The 18,789-nt window shown below is 41.9% G+C and overlaps 1 protein-coding gene across 3 annotated transcripts in view; it reads right to left on the bottom strand.

The window, feature by feature from the left end:
* The window catches only part of LOC101167011 (tyrosine-protein kinase Fyn), a 35,015-nt gene extending 16,982 nt beyond the window's left edge, over nucleotides 1-18,033 (bottom strand). For 2 of the 3 annotated variants that reach the window (XM_020714578.2, XM_004083921.4), the window contains exons 1-2: nucleotides 7,171-7,417; nucleotides 147-383 (exon numbers count right to left, since the gene is read on the bottom strand). In XM_020714578.2, the coding sequence (XP_020570237.1) occupies nucleotides 147-369 (223 nt within the window). In that variant the 5' untranslated portion in view covers nucleotides 370-383; nucleotides 7,171-7,417. Of the gene's footprint in view, nucleotides 1-146; nucleotides 384-7,170; nucleotides 7,418-17,933 lie in introns of those variants that run through there. The other variant, XM_023953147.1, reaches the window with a different exon arrangement.
* Nucleotides 18,034-18,789: the final 756 nt, after the last annotated feature.

The following is an 18,789-nucleotide window of genomic DNA, read 5'->3' as shown; positions in this document are numbered from 1 at the left end:
AAAGTCTGGTCTCAGTTAGTCCAAATAAGCACACAGATAGCCATCCAATACCAGTTTATGCATCGCATTAGTACAATTAGTCTCTTGCAGCTGAAAGGGTTCATGATGAAGATGAGACCGTTGGTCCATTTTCACAGATCCATTACCTGTTCCACCACGAGTCCTGAGGGTTCCAGTTTGACAGGAAGTGACACCTCCAAAGACAGTCAAGCACTGTCCAACAGGGGTGTCAACATTGTAGTTTGGAATGGAGAAGTTGAGGTTCTGCCGCGGAGTTGGGTCAGCTTCATAGCGATACCCAGCTCCAGGGGTGTCCCAGTCATCGGTGATTTTGGTTGCCTCCTTGTCCTTGGATTGCACACAGCCCATTATATTTGGTCTGTCTAAAAAAGGCAAAGAAGCTAAAGATCAGATTGGTCAATGATGCCTAGAAAATATTTATAAAGATAGCAAAACATTGACATTTTAGCAGTTACAGAAAGAAAAAATGGACATGCAGACATTTCCAACAGCGAGTTTAGACAGCAAAAAAACTGTTTAGACAGTTTAATGAGTGAGCGGAGTTCAAGTGGACCCAAAGAACAGGTATACTGCACAAAGAATATGATACCTGAGGAGGGGCATTGTACGGCACCGAAGCTAAATTCCATTTCTGTAAAACTTCACTGAATATGGCAATAAACACTTCTTCTTCTTGAAGAAATGTTACTCAGAGAGGGAACATTGTGTATATACATATACATGTATGTATATAAAAAAGGAAAAGAAAAAACGCCCCTCTCACCCTCCGCGGGTGGTTTCTCCTCCAAGCTCGGGTCCTCTACCAGAAGCCTGGGAGCTTGAGGGTCCTGCAGTATCTTAGCGTTTCCTAGCACTGTTCTATTCTGGACTGAGAGGTCTGAGGTCTTTCCAGGTATCTGTTGTAGCCACTCCGCTAGCTTGGGGGTTACTGCCCCGAGTGCTCCAATTACCACAGGCACCACTGTCACCTTCACTTTCCAGGCTTTCTCCAGTTCTTCTCTGAGTCCCTGGTATTTCTCTAGTTATGTATATGGAATAATATATGGGATATATAAACGGAAGAAAATGAATGAATGAATAAATGAATTAATTAATACACAGCCAGTAGGGTTGTGCCGATGGACGATATCATCGTCCATCGTGATGGGTGACTGACATCCCGATGGAGAGACCACCATCGTGATGCCACGCCCCCTCCACGTTGCGCGTCGACACCATAAGCCGCGGTTACATGTACAAAATATCTTGATGGGATCAATGGTCGGATTAGAATCCAACCGTGTACATGGGCCCAGAAAAATGTTTTCAGAATATAAAAACGTTCACTAAGGTCACACTTTCCGTTGGAATAAATCATTCGCACATGCGCAGTAGGGTTCGAAAACCGGAAGGATATAAATTCTGCCGAGCGGCTTTTTTTTCAAACTTTATTGAATGTAACAATTCAATACAAAACAATGTTAAACAGCGCCGAGCGGCTATACATTGACATGTCAGCTCGGTAAAATACGAGATGATCTTCTAAACGTGCTTTTAATAATGTTACGGTTATTATGAAACACCTGTTCGCTCATCATTTGAATTTTAATCCGTGTGGTCAGTGCTTTTTCTGAACGAAGCCAGGATTAGCAGTATGCTAATACGGGCTAACAACATTAGCTTTGGGTGGTGCTGCATGCTGGCTGCACGTAAACATGTAAGAATAACATCAGCCTTTATTTAGTCGGGACACGACTGGAAACACAAATCCGCGTGATTGTTTGAATGTTTTCTAAGGACTGAGCGACATTTCTGCTTTGAAGCTCAAACCGCTGTGTGTGCTGACGATCTGTGCTCAGACACACACTTTTAGACCCGGTTCTGAGTTCGGTTGCTTGTACCCCTAGAGCTGCGGGACGGATCGCAGTCTTAAATCTCCCTCACATACCGCTCATGTACCCCCCCATCAAACACAAAGCTTTAAGTCCGCACTCCGCCGGTCCACTTCACTAATGAAGTGCGGGAGCGGACTACTTCTTTTCTATTTTGTTTGTTACTTTTTTTGTTAAAGTCACTTCCCTCAGTTTATACTGGATCATCGCGGATTAGTCATTAGTTGGGAAATAAAATGAAAAAGCAAAAAAACGAATAGCAGTTATATAAGAACGAAAAATGTAAAAATACCCCCCAACCCCCCCGACGATGTCATCGTCCATCCCGATGGTTGACAGCAAACATCGTCAACGGCCAATTTAAGGGACATCGCCCAACCCTAACAGCCAGAAGCCCATACCTAAAGCACTGGAAACTGCCAAACAAAGGCTCCTAGCCTTGAGCAGCCGCTTAACCCTTGTACTATCTTAGATGACCCCCCCCTTACATTGACGTGTTCTCCCTACCATGACAAAGGTGGATAAAGGTGGAAAGATTTCATGTAATCCATGGACACCAGTGAAGATCACAAATCATTGAAGAAAAAAGGTTCAGAGCTCTGTCTAGTGGGTCTAGATGACCCAACTCCCAATGTTAAAGTGCCTAGGATAGCACAAGGGTTAAAGAAGTACAATGAAGCCAGACGGATAAACAGGCTGTTCGCAGCTCAACCTGCTAAAGTGTACGCTCAGTGGCAGGGTCAAAACAGCAGAGCAGACCCACAAAGGCTGTAAACTGAACAGTACTGGAAAGTTTATGGGAGAAAGAGACAACACATCACAGCAATGCCCAATGACTGTTGGGCATTGAGAAAAGAACATAGCGACCTCCCTGAACAGAATCCAGTAACCATCACAGTGGCAGACATCTCAGGTACGAAGAACTGGACAGCACCGGGTCCTGACATGATACATGCCTACTGGCATAAGAAGCTCACTGCATTCCTCTGATTTGTGGACCTTTGACATGGAGCAAGCCTGCGCTCTTTTCCCATCACCCCTTTGTTTACAGTCTCTCCTGCTAGCTTACAGCTCCTCACAACCCCAACCTAACATTACCCGTGCAACAGAAATGGCGAGCAATATCAAATCCATCCATCCGTACTGTTTGGATCCAGATTCCAGCTCAGACTAGGAAAACAAAGACGGACATGGATCTATTTGTCTGCAGGTAGATGAATCAGAACGGAGCAGACACAACAATTTAAACAAAGAAATACTGAGAAATGCCATTTTAAAGCCTAATTTTCTTTATATATGCCCGCCATCATCAGAAAAATGTTACAAGAACAAATTCAAAACACCAAAAACACTATTTTCATTGAAGTGGGTCTTTAACAAAGGAAATGTGACAGTTGAAGGCCATGTTGTGGAAGATGTTGTGACGGCTCCTAAAGTTCAGACTCCAGCAGTAAACTTATTTATACAAATCTTTTTAAAGGCCTTTTTTTATAAATGTCCTCAGAGCTGAAGTTGTCTGTTTGTGCACCTTTTTCTACATTTTTTCCTTTTATCCACTGATCCACTGTAACAAAAAATCATTTCATTTTGCATTTCTGAGTATTTCTCCTTTTAAGTCGCTGTTAATCAAACTGTCGCAAAGATGCTTGGTTTGAATTCATGAGCTTTTGTGATGTCACAACGGCCCAGTAGTGCATGTGCATTGCACAAGTTCCCATCCCGCAGCGGGCCTGGCAGACAGCTTGACTTCTGGGAACTGGTATAGTGATCAGCATCGCTCCAGGTCCATTGGCCATACGACAGACTGTGCAGGGTTTATCCACCTTCTGCAGGAGCTTCGTGCTGCACCCGTCACTCAAATTTCGCCGCTGGACCTCAGATTGCGTCTGTACATTGACCTAACATCGAAACTGCGAATAGTCACTTTCTTTCTGGCATTTCATTTCATTTGCTGTGTGTGACATTCGTTTTGTCATTTCACACATTGTTCAAAAAGTGTTTGTGTCAAAGTGTTTGTGTCGCTCCAGGGTCTCCCGTTCCTTCATTCTGGACCTTACCCTCATCAGCGACTTCTATTGACCCCACCCGGATCAACGTCCAGGACCGCCAGGCGGCGGTCGTTGAGGGGGGGGTTGTCATGGTGCCTCTGTCAGTTCTCCTCCATCTCCCCTTCTGCTCTGCTCCTGACTCCACCAGCTGTGACTACTCACCTCATCAAGACTCTGCTCTACTTTAGGAGACACAGCTCCAGCATTCATCGCCAGTTCGTTGCCCCTGATGGTGTTCAGTCTAACCTTAGACTCAAGTCTGGCTCCCTTGTCTTGTTCTATTGCTAAATCTTGTTTTTTCTGCCTCAGGACTTCATGCCAGGAGAGTCACCTGAGCCAGACGCTTCCACAATCAGCCACTACATTCCTGAATCTCCTGAGAGAACCAACCTTTGTCATAGCCTTCCGACACGCCACGGATTCCGAGCTCGCCAAGATCTCCAGCCACGCCTTGAATCCCAATTACATCGGAACCTCAAGTCTCGCCACGATCACTAACTTCGCCAGGACCTCCAGCCACGCCAAGAGTCCCAACCACGTCGGACCAAAGAATAAACCTTATTACTTATCTACTCCTTACCTGTGTCCTCCTTCCGGGTTTGAGTATCTGGGTCTGTCTCGCCTCTGAATCATTACAGTTTAGAACCACAAATTTGTCACTTTTCACCATTTCTTTATTGCTAAAGAGAAACTTTTAAGAATAGAGACTGTCAGTTGGTGTTTGTTCTTTAGTCATGCAAGACACAGAGAGGGGGAATCAAAGACTGGATCTCATTTAAAGGCAAAGGAAACTTTTCCAATAATATACTTTTTAACAGTGTTAAAATTCTACATTTTGAAAATTCATTATCTATATGTTATAATCAGGGATGAAAAAAGGTTTCTGTTAACTATAACAAATTACGTCGACGTAAATCTTTTTAATAGCAGCAAAGGTAGATTAAGGGTGTAATGAGTAATCAATTAATTGATTTATCCAACCAGATTGAGCTGTCTGATTCACGTTCTTAATCAAATTGAATCAAATCAGGCCTAACACCCCCCACCCCACACAAAGAGAAAAAAGCCAAGAGACAGCCGGCCCCAGGGGCAAGCCCTGGCCCCTGCACCCAAGCGCTGCCCCTGCGAGAGTTCTGGTCAGACTAAAACAATACTAATAAAACTTTTTAAAAATGAAATTGATAACAATCGATTTTGGAAAATAACATTTGGATTAATAAGATAAAATAAACAGTAGGTTTATCTTTACAATAACATAAAAACGACCAAGTGCACCATAGCAGCATCCAGTGTCTAGAATGTTCTAAGAATGTTCCCTTTGGATTCTTTGGATGTGGAAAAACAACAGTGGTGAACTTTAGGAAACTAACATGTGAATGGATTTGACATTCATTCTAGTTTACTTGTTGGTTTGGACACAGATTTCATTTCCACTTGATGATCTGGAAGAAATCCAAGAATCTGGAAAACTTATCTGTTCAGTAGCAGGAATTTCTGTCTGAGTCTCACTGCTGGAAATTTGGATGAAGATGATCTGGATCCATTCTAGATCAGTGAATCGGATCGTTTAAAATGAGCCAATATTGGCTATGAATCGTATCAGCAAACACAAACTATGATAGGAATCAAGTTGTTGTCAAAATGAATTGCTACAACACTAGTATAGAATGGTAAATGGTAAATGGCGTATACTTATATAGCGCCTTTCTTCCCACAAGGACAAAGCGCTTTACAGTCACAGACCCATTCACCCAGTCACACACACATTCACACACTGGTGGCCGCTATATATAGAGAAACGCTTCAGAGAATAAATCTTGACTGTAAAAACAATGTGGATGGGGCTTTGTGGAAAAATATTTGAATTGATTATTATACTAAACAACTAGATCAATGCAGAAAATGCACCTCCTCCTTTCTCCTTTTCTTCTTCTCCTCTACCAATTTCAGCCTCATCTTCATCCTCACTATTAATCTTCCTCTTGAACAATCTTCCAGCATTTTTCTTTTTTCAATGACTTCTTCAAATATAAATTTATGTTTTATTTATTTTATTAGGTTTAATCTTGAATTATCAATCACAATAGTGTAGAAATCATTTCTTGTTTTTATTGCCCCAGTGCAAACTAACCAACCAAGGATAGAAGTTGTAAAGCTCTAAATGAGTACACACCATTTACCATTTCATTGCAAAAACATAGTCTGTTATGAAGAATAGAGAAGATCAAGATAATATTTTGTTCCTCTTACTCAGCAAATCAGGAGCCTAACTTCTGGTCAGGTGTTACAGAGCAGAACAGCTTGACATGAGCCTGTAGATCTGAGCAGACAGCTGTCTTCTCTTATGACCCAGACAAGTCATGAATTTGACCTTTCCTCCACGATGGAAAGGTCTCTTTCTGCCTCAGCCCTAAAGGTCGAGGTGAGATTCTCCCACTTCCACCTTTCTACCACTCAAGCATCTACACAATTCATTAGACCTGAGATGTAGTAGCAAAAATCTCAAACACAAAGGACATTTTTTGTAGTCGAACCGGTTCTGTTACTTTAATAAAGTTTAAGTTTTAGCTGCATACTTTATGACGGCTTACAGTCACAGTCCAATAACAAGTCTGTTCCTGCATGGCTGGGGTGTTGGACCTTAGAACAGACACTACAAACTGAACCAGAAGTTTAATTAAATTCAGTTTTTTATAAATGCCAACACACAAGAAACATTATATTAATGCAACTCGCTCCAAACAATCAAGATTATTATATGTTAATTCAGTTTATATTATTCTGTAAATTGTCAAAATGGCCCAGAATGTCTTTACTATACTACAATGAAGACCATAGATGTGATCAACAATATCAAGCAAGTATTTCTGGTACACTGTGATGCTTACACAAATAATTCATCATTAGAAAAGTTAAAACTGTAGAGTAAAATGATATAAATTTAACTTCCCTCTTTTCCTTTGAAGGCGGGTAATTAGATCAGCCAACTGGCCATTGAAAAGGACGAAGTACCTGCTATTCATGGTAGAACACATATGATTGTTCCAGCATCAACGTAACCGTAAAAGACTGATAATAACTTATAGGTAACATTTTCCCTATTTTGGGGTTTGAAAGAATCAGATTATTTATTTTTATAATAATTTCCAGTTTAACAAGTGTAGCTGAACCAGACATACGTCCTTTAGAACATAACCTCTGGTCTCACATGAATGACAGCATGTGCTTACCACCAGATGATCAAAGAAGTTCTAAGGCTTGTCCTCCCACCTGTGAAGGTCCATGTGGGATCTGAGCTCAATGTGGCAACAACCTTAGAAGAACCAGATCCCCCTACACAACATTTGAAACTAAAAAAAAACATGAATTGTACGATAAAATGCAAAGAAGGCAGCCCTCCCTAGAAAGAACAAAAATTCGGTCCGCTCAAAGTCTTCGAATGAAGTGTTTTTCAGCTCGTGGGGGATGCGTCTTCCTGTTAGACTGAATAGAAGGTGCAGCAGAATCTCCCTGCAATATTTCTGCATGACTGACAGCAGGATGTGGTTTAAACCTTCAGACGCCTCCAGTGGGTGAAGTTTCCAATAAGCACACGAGAGCACTAAAGTAAAAAATAAATTTGACTCTGAAATGAAGAGAAACAATCTGTAGTTTAAATGGAGAGTCAAAATGTTTCAGAGGGTTCCAGCCAAGAAGCAGGAAGAGGACCTATGCAGGTTCTCTAAGGCAGGCTGTAAGAGAAATTAAAGAAAGTAACTTGGATCAACTCAGAGAAACGCCATGTAAATTATGTATTTAATGGAAAAAATGATTGCAAATCATAGTAAAAACACAAAAATGAAGAGAGAACCAATTTTTTTTGGAGTCCAATCATCTTTTGATCTATTTTCAAATAGACTGTAAAAACAATGGACAGCTCAACCCCTCCCCTCTTGTGTTCCCAAATAGGAAGTACCATTGCTCAACAGTGATTGGTCCGAGTCGTTCTGAGTGATCGTATCTATGGCAACTACTGTCGCCAACATAACAATGGACAGCTCAACCCCTCGTGTTCCTAAATAGGAAATATCTGGTGGTTTCAAGAAGCCAAAATCCCATAGACGTCTATTGAGAAATAGACTGTCACGGTGCCCCCGGCCGGGCCCTCTCCATCAGGTCCACCTGCTGACAACAGCTTCCCCCTTAGTCAGCCTCATCAGGACCCAGGCTCTTAAGGAGAACCAGGACCTGTCCTCGACGCTAGTTCGTTGTACTCCACGGTGCTTCACTGGCCACTTCATGTATTGTCTCGCTCTGGTTCTCGCTTCCTTGACTAACCCCTTGCTTTGTCTACTGCCCAGGATTCTGCCCTCGTCTGGAACTCTAAGGCCGCACTCACCTCTCGCTGCTTCCTGTCTCGGCGGCTCTCTGGCTTCCCTCTGGACCACGGTGTTCGCCCTCAAGAACCTCCAACCATCTCCTACGTATTCTGCCCTGCAAATTCTGTTTTCCAGAATTAAATCTATTTATACTTACCATTCTGTCTGCCGAGTATCCTTCCGGGTTCCAGCATCTGGGTCTGCCACAGCCTGCTAGCCATGACGTAGACAGTTATTACTCAGTCATTCTATTGGTCAGAACGACCATTCTTGCTCTGATACCTTTTTCTCAACATCTTTTTTCTAATCCTCAAAGATATATTTTTTAAGTTATTCAAGTTAATATCTGACCAATTCGGTCTGTGTTTCCAATAAACAATAAATAAAAATTTATGGAAATTCTAGAAATGTCGAAAAAACAATGTTGCTGTTTTCATTAAATCATAATTATTTGAATAAACATAAACCAACTTCAGCAATATGTCATTCAAAAACGTGGATGGAACAATACTTTGATTTACAGCAGATACTTTCAAATTTCTGTCTGTGTGTTTCTCTTAACAATCCATGAAAGACATGGAGGATGTTTAGAGATCAAATTTATTTATTTTAAATAGTTTACAAAAGCTTTGGTATTCACGTTTATTAGTTCATTCAGTCTCTCCCGGTATTAGCTCCACTCCCTCTGTAAAAACAGCTTTGTGACGCTACACAGTTCACAATAGTTCAGGAGAAAATATGGGGAAAATGGGGGAAAATAAAATCAAGAATTAAACTAGAGGATCTTTATAATAATTTCTTTGCCATTTAACCAATTGCATTTCAGCTGTGCATGGTTGCCAGGTAGGGTCAGTGCTAAAGACCCTTTCACTATTAGTTCTGCAGGCTCTCTAATGCAACATCAATGTCAGACATTCATTTCCTTCAACCAATCCGATTTTGAGTTGGTGTCAGCAGGGCCTTCTAGCAGGCTTAGACAACATCACAGTATTCAGACCTTCTGATTGGACAGAAGTTTCAGGAAGTCACATGCAGCCTTGTCCAGTTGACACACAGCCACGGAGCACTTTGTGATCTGTCTCAGTTCAAAACAGTCTGACTGTAATGTATCCATGAATGATTCAGCAGGAACATCTCCCATTGATGTCTTTGACTTCCTTCATTAGAAAAAATCTGAGTGAATCATGAAGCAGCCGTACAGATTTGTGTGTTTGGCGCTGACCGTCCCCGTGTCCACTGTGTTTGTGGAGCGGACATTTTTGGCTCTAAAGTGAATTTAAACCCACGCAGAAACACAACTGGACAGACTGGGGTCTCAGTACTGGCCTTGATGGAATAGAAAAGGAGTTCTTGGCAGAACTGAAGACCATAATCTACATGATGGAACGCGATAATCTATAATAATGGTACTGTTTGTGAGGAAAGAGAGGAAGATGGATTTTGTTTTAATAATTAATAATCTGATTTTTTGATGAGTGAAATGGTAAATTTAATAAATAGTATTCCAAATGTATGTGATTATTTTCAGTGTTTTTTTGCTGGATGTAGTTGCATAATGACATTTGTTTACTGTTTTGTTTATTCAGTTTATTTAGAGGCATTTATTATGGCTACAGGAATTTTCAACATGCAATGCAAAGCTGGTTTCTGCATCGTAAAATGGTTCATGAGGGGTTGAGTGATTCAGACGTAGCACAACTGAAGGCCCAGGTGTGTGATGCACGGTCCGCCACTGGAATAAAGAAATACGCAGAAATGCAGTTCGGTGGAATTAAGTTAATTTTCATGACAAAGAAGGACTATGCAATTCCCCTGAATACTCTTCATAACATTCTGCACTATATGCAAATTGCTAATATAAAAACATAATCAGCAGCTTTTCCAATTTCCAATATTTATGTCATTCTCAAAACTTTGGCCACAACTATACCCATGGATCTACTGACGCTCATTCTAAATAGGAGAGAACACTGCAGCCTCACGCACAGGTCTTAACAGCTGGTCTGGCAGAAAAGCCTGGCGGCTAAGCTAGGTCATGCACACATGCCTATAATAAGTGTAGTGGCATACCTGCTGCTCTATTTTGGAAACATTTCCACCACTTGTGGGTATGAAACTATCTGCAGGTGCTGAATGTGTAGATCAGCTGCTTAGCGAATAATCTAATGGCAGCATTCAGAACTTACCAGTCTTTATGCAACTTCAATGGGTGGACATAGTTGTTGAGTCCTAGTCGAGTATCTTCAAACCGCATGTTTTTTTGTAAACTGCAAACTGTCTTTTGTAAAGAAAAAAAACTCACAACTATTATACCAGAACTAATAACGCTAGCCAATAGAAACTGGCGCTTTGATTGACAGATCAATTTGATTGGTTGGATGGTGTCGGATCAAACCAACTTAAATTGCTTGGATGTTGTGCTGACAGAGAACACAGATGCAAACAAACAGAAACAGAGAAATGTCAAGACACTTTTTAATCTTTGGGCCTTTCTGGGTCAGAAGGCTTAAGTTCGAGTCAAGTCACAAGTCACTGCTGTTAAAGTCCGAGTAAAGTCTTAAGTAATTAAATTCATGGGTCAAGCCTGACTCAAGTGTAAGTCATGTGACTCAAGTCCACACCTTCGGGGGTTACGATTCATTTTAACAATAATTTGATTTATATCAGAATTTGTGGTTACTGATTCAAGTTATAGTCAATTTTGGTTCATTTCTAAAAATCCAATTGGATCCAGTTCACTGACCTAAAATGGATCCAGGTCATCTTTATCCCAAACTTCCAGCAGTGACACTCAGAGAGAAATTCATGGAACTGAACAGTGAAGTTTTCCATATTCCTTGGATTTCTTCAAGATCATCAAGTGTAAATGAAATCTGTGTCCAAACAAACAAGTAAACTAGAAGGAATGATACGTCTGTGAGGGGCCATACAAGACTTATTTCATTCTTAACCACTCAAAGACCAATATTCTCACTTTTATTATGGAAACAGAAGATACTTAACCAAAGGTTCAATGTTTCTAAAATAATGACATCATCTTCTCTAGAGCTCTTTTTAAGTGTGGTTTACTTGTTCATTCACGTTAAGGTCATTTAGCCTCTCAGATAATCAACGCAGGACAAATTATCTGCCTTTCATTTTCACTAAACGGCCTTCTGTTTCAAGTAAACTCTTCCTTACACGTCCATATATGCTTCTCTTACATACATATACAGCAAACCTCTTTTACATATAACTGAAAGTGTATGTACAGTATATAAGCGAGTATATTGATATGTATGTGAGTAGTTCGTAGTGAAATACACAATACCAATAGCATTGTCTCACCCATCCAGATGATCAGAATCAGGTGTCCTAGTCACTTGGCCTGGCCACAGGTGTATCAAATCATCACTCAGGCATACAGACTGTTTTCACAAATGTTTGTGCTCTCAGGAGTTCAGTGAATTCCAGCGTGGAACTGTCATAGGACACCACCTGTACAACAGATCCAGTGGTGAAATGTCCTCTCTCCTAAATCTTCCACCGTCAACTGTCAGTTCTATCAGAAAAAAATGGAAGAGTTTGGGAACAACAGCAACTCAGCCACCAAGTGGTAGACCACATAAACTGATGGAGAGGGGTCAGGATGCTGAAGCATAAAGAGGTCGAGGACTTTCTGCAGTCAATTGCTACAGAACTCCAAACAGACCTTCAGATTAGTCCAAGTCCAGCATGCAGAGAGCTTCATGGAACGGTTTCTATGGCCGAGCAGCTGCATCCAAACACACATCACCAAGTGCAATGCAAAGCGTTGATGCAGTGGTGGAAAGCACACTGCTGTGTTTTCCACCACTGCATCTGAGGCCACTGCTCTAGTCTAGTCCAGTGGCGTCCTATTTTTAGAGTCTTTGGCATGACTTGGCCTGGGCGGACACTCTTCCACAAGGCCACTGAGCTGGTGGACAAAGCACAGCCCAGGTGCCATAAAGTAATTAATCTGTCCCACCAAACTAGAATAAATTATAATAACAATCCTTCATAGTTGTAGGATTAAAGGTTGTCATCTGGACTTAGTTTTTTAAAGTTGAAGACGTTTCACCTCTCTCTTTCACCTCAATGTAGCCTAAGTTGACAATACCATCCAGTTTCAGGTCTGACTCCTCCCCCATGAACACATATCAACCAGCTCTTTTACCAGCTAATTCTTTTTCCAGAGCAAACCTCCACCTCTCTAGATGATCCTCCACCTGCTTCCTGCTCTCATTATAGATCACTATGTCATCTGCAAACATCATGATCTACAGAGCTTCCTGTCTAACCTCATTTGTCAGCCTGTCCATCAGCACATCTCCTCTCTGTGGTTTAGTTTTCCTTTATACTTAAAATATCTTTATCTTAAAATGTTGTTTTGGGCACTTAAACGTTTGTAAACTATAAGATCAGTAGTTTTTTTTTAAATCAAGGGCTATAAAAATGCTAAATTTTTGTGTGCAAGTTATATAGTTTACTTTAAATAATGAAATTATTACATGTAATCAGTTCATTCATGAGTGTTTTGTGTTTCATTCTTGGATATGAGAGAACACAGAATAAAAGCTCAAAAAGATAAAACAAGTGTTTGAGTTGAAGCTCCAAAGAAATCCAGCCTCATTCACATAAAGATAACCCAACAACAGAAAAATAGGCCTGGTGGTTTTAATCCAAACAAAAAAATGCAAATCTGCTCTTCATTTGGTTTTGAAATTGTCTGCTCTGCTTAGCAGGTGTAAAGCTCACCTGAGTTATAGTTCTGACCAAAGAGCAAACATGGATCCTCTGGAATTTGTGGATCTTAGTTGATCAAAGGTGCGATTCACTTCCCTTCAGACAGATGGCTCAGGGAGATGAAGAGCATGTGTATCACAAATACGTTGAAAAAAAAGAACTAAAGTAAAACATAACAGCAAAAATCTTGAGACTTGAAACATGAAGTTGGGAGATGTCTCCCGGTGAGGATGTGCAGAAAGCGTCATAGCCAGAGAACCAAGGAGCAGCTGGTTGCTTTCATTCTGGTTTTCCTGTTGTGGTGAGGATATACCAGCCTCCCACTGATCAGCTGTTAGAACTGCCTGATTCTTCTAGCTTTGATCTAATTCAGTCTTTGGTTACCTTCCAAGAGAACTGAAATCCAAACCAAGCTGAAGAATTGTTTTGGATGTCCAATCACATTGAGGCCACAGACTTTACCAGTGTAAAAGCGCTGTTAATCCAGTTCAGGGGGAACGTGTGATTCATGTTTTCCACTAATCCATATTCCACTGGTTCCAGCAGCATTAGAGAGCAGACAGCAGAGTTCTGCTCTTCATGGTAGCTGGACGTCAAAGCTGGATCTAGAAGATGCTTCACTGTTGATCTGAGTAGCTTCTTCAGTTCTCACTGGTGATGGCAGGTTCCCTTTCTATGTTTGCTGACTAATGAGTACTTTTGCGTCAGGAAGTCTGAGTCCTCCTCACCGAAGTCTCATTGTGTTCTGCGGTTCTCGCAGCTGTATGTTCTGCAGCGGAGTCACATACAGAAGCAGTTTCTCCTCCTTTGTTTGCGGGATGAATGTCCACCAGGCGTAGACGAATCCTGCAGGGGGAGGCAGCTCTCTGACAGCAGAACTACAGCCAGCTCTTTGTATGGCAGCAGCTACACCCCCCACACTCCCTGAAATGCCCTTTATCTACATGGAGGGCCGTTGATCTAACTTTCTCTGCCTCCACAGAAAGGCAGCAATATATACATGGCTTCCTGCAGACGTGACACAACTGTGTGATGTTCACACCTGTGCAGGCTAGGGTGAGAGGCTACTGTTGCAAAAACTGTGCTGGTTTTCTTGTGGGGGGGCTGGGGTTCAAGGACTTCCTGTTAGTTGATGCAAACAATCAAACTTCAGAAAATCACTGACAGCAGAAAAGAAAGGTTGAGCAAAACTTTTATTTGTGCCTTTTTGTCTTTTCACTTTACTGTCTCAGTGATACATTTCAAGTTCCAAAATCTTTGCTGATTCACTAAACATGATGAATTTTAATTCTCAAGTGGGCTTGAAGAATGCTTAAAGTTTGAATTAAGATCACTGAAATTTAACAATGAGAATATTTTGTGTAACAAATTATTTGTTAGTTTAAAATGTTTGTTCCTTCCACATGTGTAACAGCAAATAATTAATTACAAAAAAAGGCATCTGGTAAATGGATAAAGTCTGTGATCAGTCTGGTCAGTGGAGTATTTCTAGTTTTCTATGAGGGGAAAAAGGGAATCAGTGTTCATAACAAACGGCATTAGGAAAGATTTCCACATCCAATGGCTGAACACTTTGATAAACTTTTTTTGAAGATCTAAATATTCACTTCCGAGCACTTGACTTAAAGTTTGAATTATTTATAGTTTATCAAAAGTTGTTGGAAGGCTCGTCTACATTAGATGATGCAGTTTAGTTTAGTTGTTTCTCTCTGCTGTTTTTGGTCATGTTTGGTTCTTAGTTTGCCCCCCATCAGCATCATGTTGGTAATCACCCCCTGTTTTCATTTCTGTTAATTGTTCTCACTTCCTGTTGGTTGACTCAAAAGATCGAACTTCAGAAAATCACTGACAGCAGAGAAAAGCATGAGACAACAGAGAACGGTTCCCTCGGGATCAGCAAAACCTTTAATTGTGCCTTATGTCATTTCAGTGTGTAAATGTCTCAGTGAATAACGCAACATTCAGTGGTGTCGAAGGGGATCTTGGAGGTTTGGCGGTTCTCCACTGAGGCAATCGGTGGTTGCCCTAGCTGGTCGGCTGCCTCGGTCCCATGGGTGCCTAATCAGAGCTCTCCCAGGGGCAACACTTGGAGGCGGGGGCCTGGGCTTGCTCCTGGGACTGCCTCTTTCTTGGGACCCCTGCGCTTGGGAGGCTAGAATGCTGGGGGGGCGGTGTGCTTGGACATCAGCTGCTTGCTGGCAGTGATGAGCTAAGATAAGCTAATTCTTCTCTATGAGTTCTGGTACATCACCTGTCCGTCCTGGGGGAGGATCCCTCCTCCATGTGGACACCCCTGAGGTTTCTTCTATTTTTCCGGAAACCGTTTTTTTAGGAGTTTTTCCTTACCGCGAAGGGGGGTCTAAGGGCAGGGATGCCAGTTTAGTTTAGTCGGTTTAGTTAGTTCAGTTTAGTATTTTCCTATTGAATTCTATGACTTCATGATCCTTTTGATTTTATGTTTACTTTACAATTACCGGTACGAGGCCCATTGAGACGACTGTTGTTGTGATTTTGGGCTATTTAAATAAAAATGAGTTGAATAATCTGGAGGAAGGAGGAAGATGTTTAAGAAAAAAGAGGTAGTTTGGGATTCAAACTGATAAGCAAGACCTGTGAACCAGCACTCCCATGTCTGCAGTAAGAAGTTTATACGAGTGTTTTGTTAACTACTGACCTTGCATCTCTTAGATTCATTATTCTTTTTTGTAACCAAGGCAACCAATTCTAAATAAAATCGGAGGTTGGACAGGCATCCCCAGAGCTGTTGGACTGTTGACTGTTTGGGCTCTTGTGTCTGTTTTTTTAATACTGTCTTGTGTTTTCAGAAACAACATTAACAGTATTAAAAGGAAATTATATTCAACACCAACAAAAATGTATATATGCATTCATAAAATGAATAATCTGTTGGTTTTACATCAAGATCACAAAAAGCACAGATTTCCTTCCTTATTCTGTGTTTTGAGCACAGCTTTATGTCAGAACTGAACACTGAATAAATGACACACAAACACAAAGTAAATGGTAAATACTTATACAGCCCTGTACTGCCCTCTTAAAGGCCCAAAGTGCTGTACAGTCTCAGTCCCATTCACCCATGAACACACAATGATGGCGGCTCCACTGCCTAACACTGGTGTCAACCTGTAACCACCAGGAGCAACATGTGGTTCAGTGTCTTGCCCAAGGACACTTGGACGGGCAGAGCGGAAACCCAACCTGCGATTTTCCGATGCACCATAACCGTCCTACATTGCCTATCGAATGGAAAGTGAGGACATGTAATAAATAAACGTCAAGGACGTGTAAAAAAATTATTAAAGCATTACTTTATTGGCCACTGCTGAGTAAACTAAAGCAACAATCAACCCACTTGTAGAAAATCCAGCTGGTGTTTAATTCTGTGCTTAGTACCAAACTCCCTGAACGATCTGCTGTGTTGAATTGATGCGCCGTGCTCAGACGTCTGACAAAAAGCAACAACAAAAACAGACTCCTTGACTACTGTTGAAACCGCAAAGACAAAAGCGGCAGATCAGAACCCCTGTAATACAAGAATCTGGGTACAAAAGAAAATAATGTGATCATGTTTTCAGTCACTCCAGGTTCATGTTAGTAAGTTTTCATTTCTGTTAATTGTCCTCAGCCTATTTAAATGTCTGGTTATGGAGGGACGCCACTCTTCCCTGCAGCCATGCTCTGCTGCGCTTTGCCTTTAGCAACAAGTTAAAGTATGTTTTTGTGATTCATTGATTTCTGGGGTAAACTTTATAAAACGCTGACATCTGCTTCCTCGTCCCCTTTGACCCATGTGCTATCCTATGGGGTCCCGGTGACCCCACCCTTCCATTGAGGTGTTCTCCCTACCATGACAAAGGTGGATAAAGGTGGAAAGATTTCATGTAATCCATGGACACCAGTGAATATCACAAATCATTGAAGAAAAAAGGTTCAGAGCACTGTCTAGTGGGTCTAGATGACCCAACTCCCAATGTTAAAGTGCCTAGGATAGCACAAGGTTTATACGTTTCAATTATTATCCATTCTGTGAACAGTTTTTGAGTGTTTTGAAAGAAGTCAATATTAATACTAATTGTAAATTCATCCAAAGACCCATATCCAATAGTTACCCAAGTCTCTCTTATTTTGATTTTCTCGTACAGGAAGATGCTTAGTGTAACCTTTGTGAGTTTCAGTTCATGTGAGTTCAAATGAATTTACTCACAGTTCAAGATAAAAAAAAACTGGCCAACAATTCATTACCTAGAGCCGTTTCCCCCGCAATAACAGAATTTGACAGCTGTGGTGAACTGTGAGCAGAGGAAACCAGATGACAGAAGATGCAGAGTATGCTTGAAGTCTGACTTCAGTTCAAGTTTCAGCAGCAGGTTCTACTTCTGAGTTTTCTCTGGACCAGCTGGACCACCATGGCTCTCAGAGCTCAGAGCTGGTGCTCTCAGCATGAACCAACAACAACTATGTGAACCACATCCTTCAGACTTTGCTGAAAGCTTGAAGTTTGCTGCAGACTGAGTTTAGTAAAACTGAGACTTTCCCCCAGCCTGTCCCATGATGCAAAAGCTGGAAGTCTTACCGAACCAGTTCAGATCTGACAGTTTCTGATGAAAGGTCTGCAATGATTCAACACAAAACTAATGGGATGATGCGTTCAAGGCTCCGAGGTCGAACCCCCAGCCGATCCTTCCTGTAGCGCGGCAGCAGAGTCCTCCAGAGGCGCAGACGCACTGCCAGGCTCCTCTGGACGCATCTGACTCCGCTGAACATCACGGGAACCAGCTCAAAGGCGCATGCGTTAAAACCCCGGAGCGCAGCAGCAGCACGTGCAACAAGCGGCGGGCGTGACGGCGGCAGAGGACGGAGACACTTACCGGTGGGCGCGGCTCTGGGTCCCACGCGCCGAGAAGATGCTGCTGCGCGGAACTAAGAGGCGCGCGGCGCTCTGCGTGACGGTGTGACGAGACCCGCATAATGAGGCTGCTGCTGCCTTCAGGAGCTCCAGGATTTCTGAACTCCTATTCAAACTTGAAGTGAAGTCAGTAGAGAATCACTAAGGCAGTGTTTTATAACTTTTGTTCAGCCAAGGCACCGTTTTTACGCTGATAAACTACTGGAGCACACCACAGACTAAAATCACACATAATAACACTCTAGGGCCGAACCGAGTGTGTACAAAAATTATACTTTCTAAATGTCGAATAACAATTAGTGTGAAACTTTGGCCTGCTTTGTACAGCACTCATCAGCTATACTATACTATACTATACTATACAGCTATACTGTGAGTAATCAGACCTCTCATTTGTTAGAAATACTTTCCAGTTCCCTGTGCGTCATACGGATGAGCCAGTACCTCACTGCTCAACAAACATCATATCAGATCTTCCATCCACCCATCTTCTTAATCCACGGTATCCCTTGTATCCGCACTGTATCTCAATCCACTGTATCCCTGGGGTCACAAGGTTGCAGGAGGAAGTCCTGGCTGCTGTTGGGAAAGGGGGCGGCACACCCTGTCTGTCGCAGGGCACACAGGCACTCCCACACACAGGGACACCTTGGAGTAACCTATAACCCATTGAACCTATAAAGCAGGGGTTTGGACTGTAGGAGGACGCCAGGGTACTTGGAGAAAACCCATCCACGCACATGGAGAACATGCAAACTCCACACAGGAAGAACCCAGATAGGATTTGAACCAGGGCCTTCCCACCGTCTCATGTACCA

Source organism: Oryzias latipes, chromosome 24 (assembly GCF_002234675.1).
Source record: "Oryzias latipes chromosome 24, ASM223467v1".
NCBI lineage: Eukaryota > Metazoa > Chordata > Actinopteri > Beloniformes > Adrianichthyidae > Oryzias > Oryzias latipes.
Note: the sequence above shows the minus strand (reverse complement) of the source record. Positions and strands in the feature narration are given on the sequence as shown.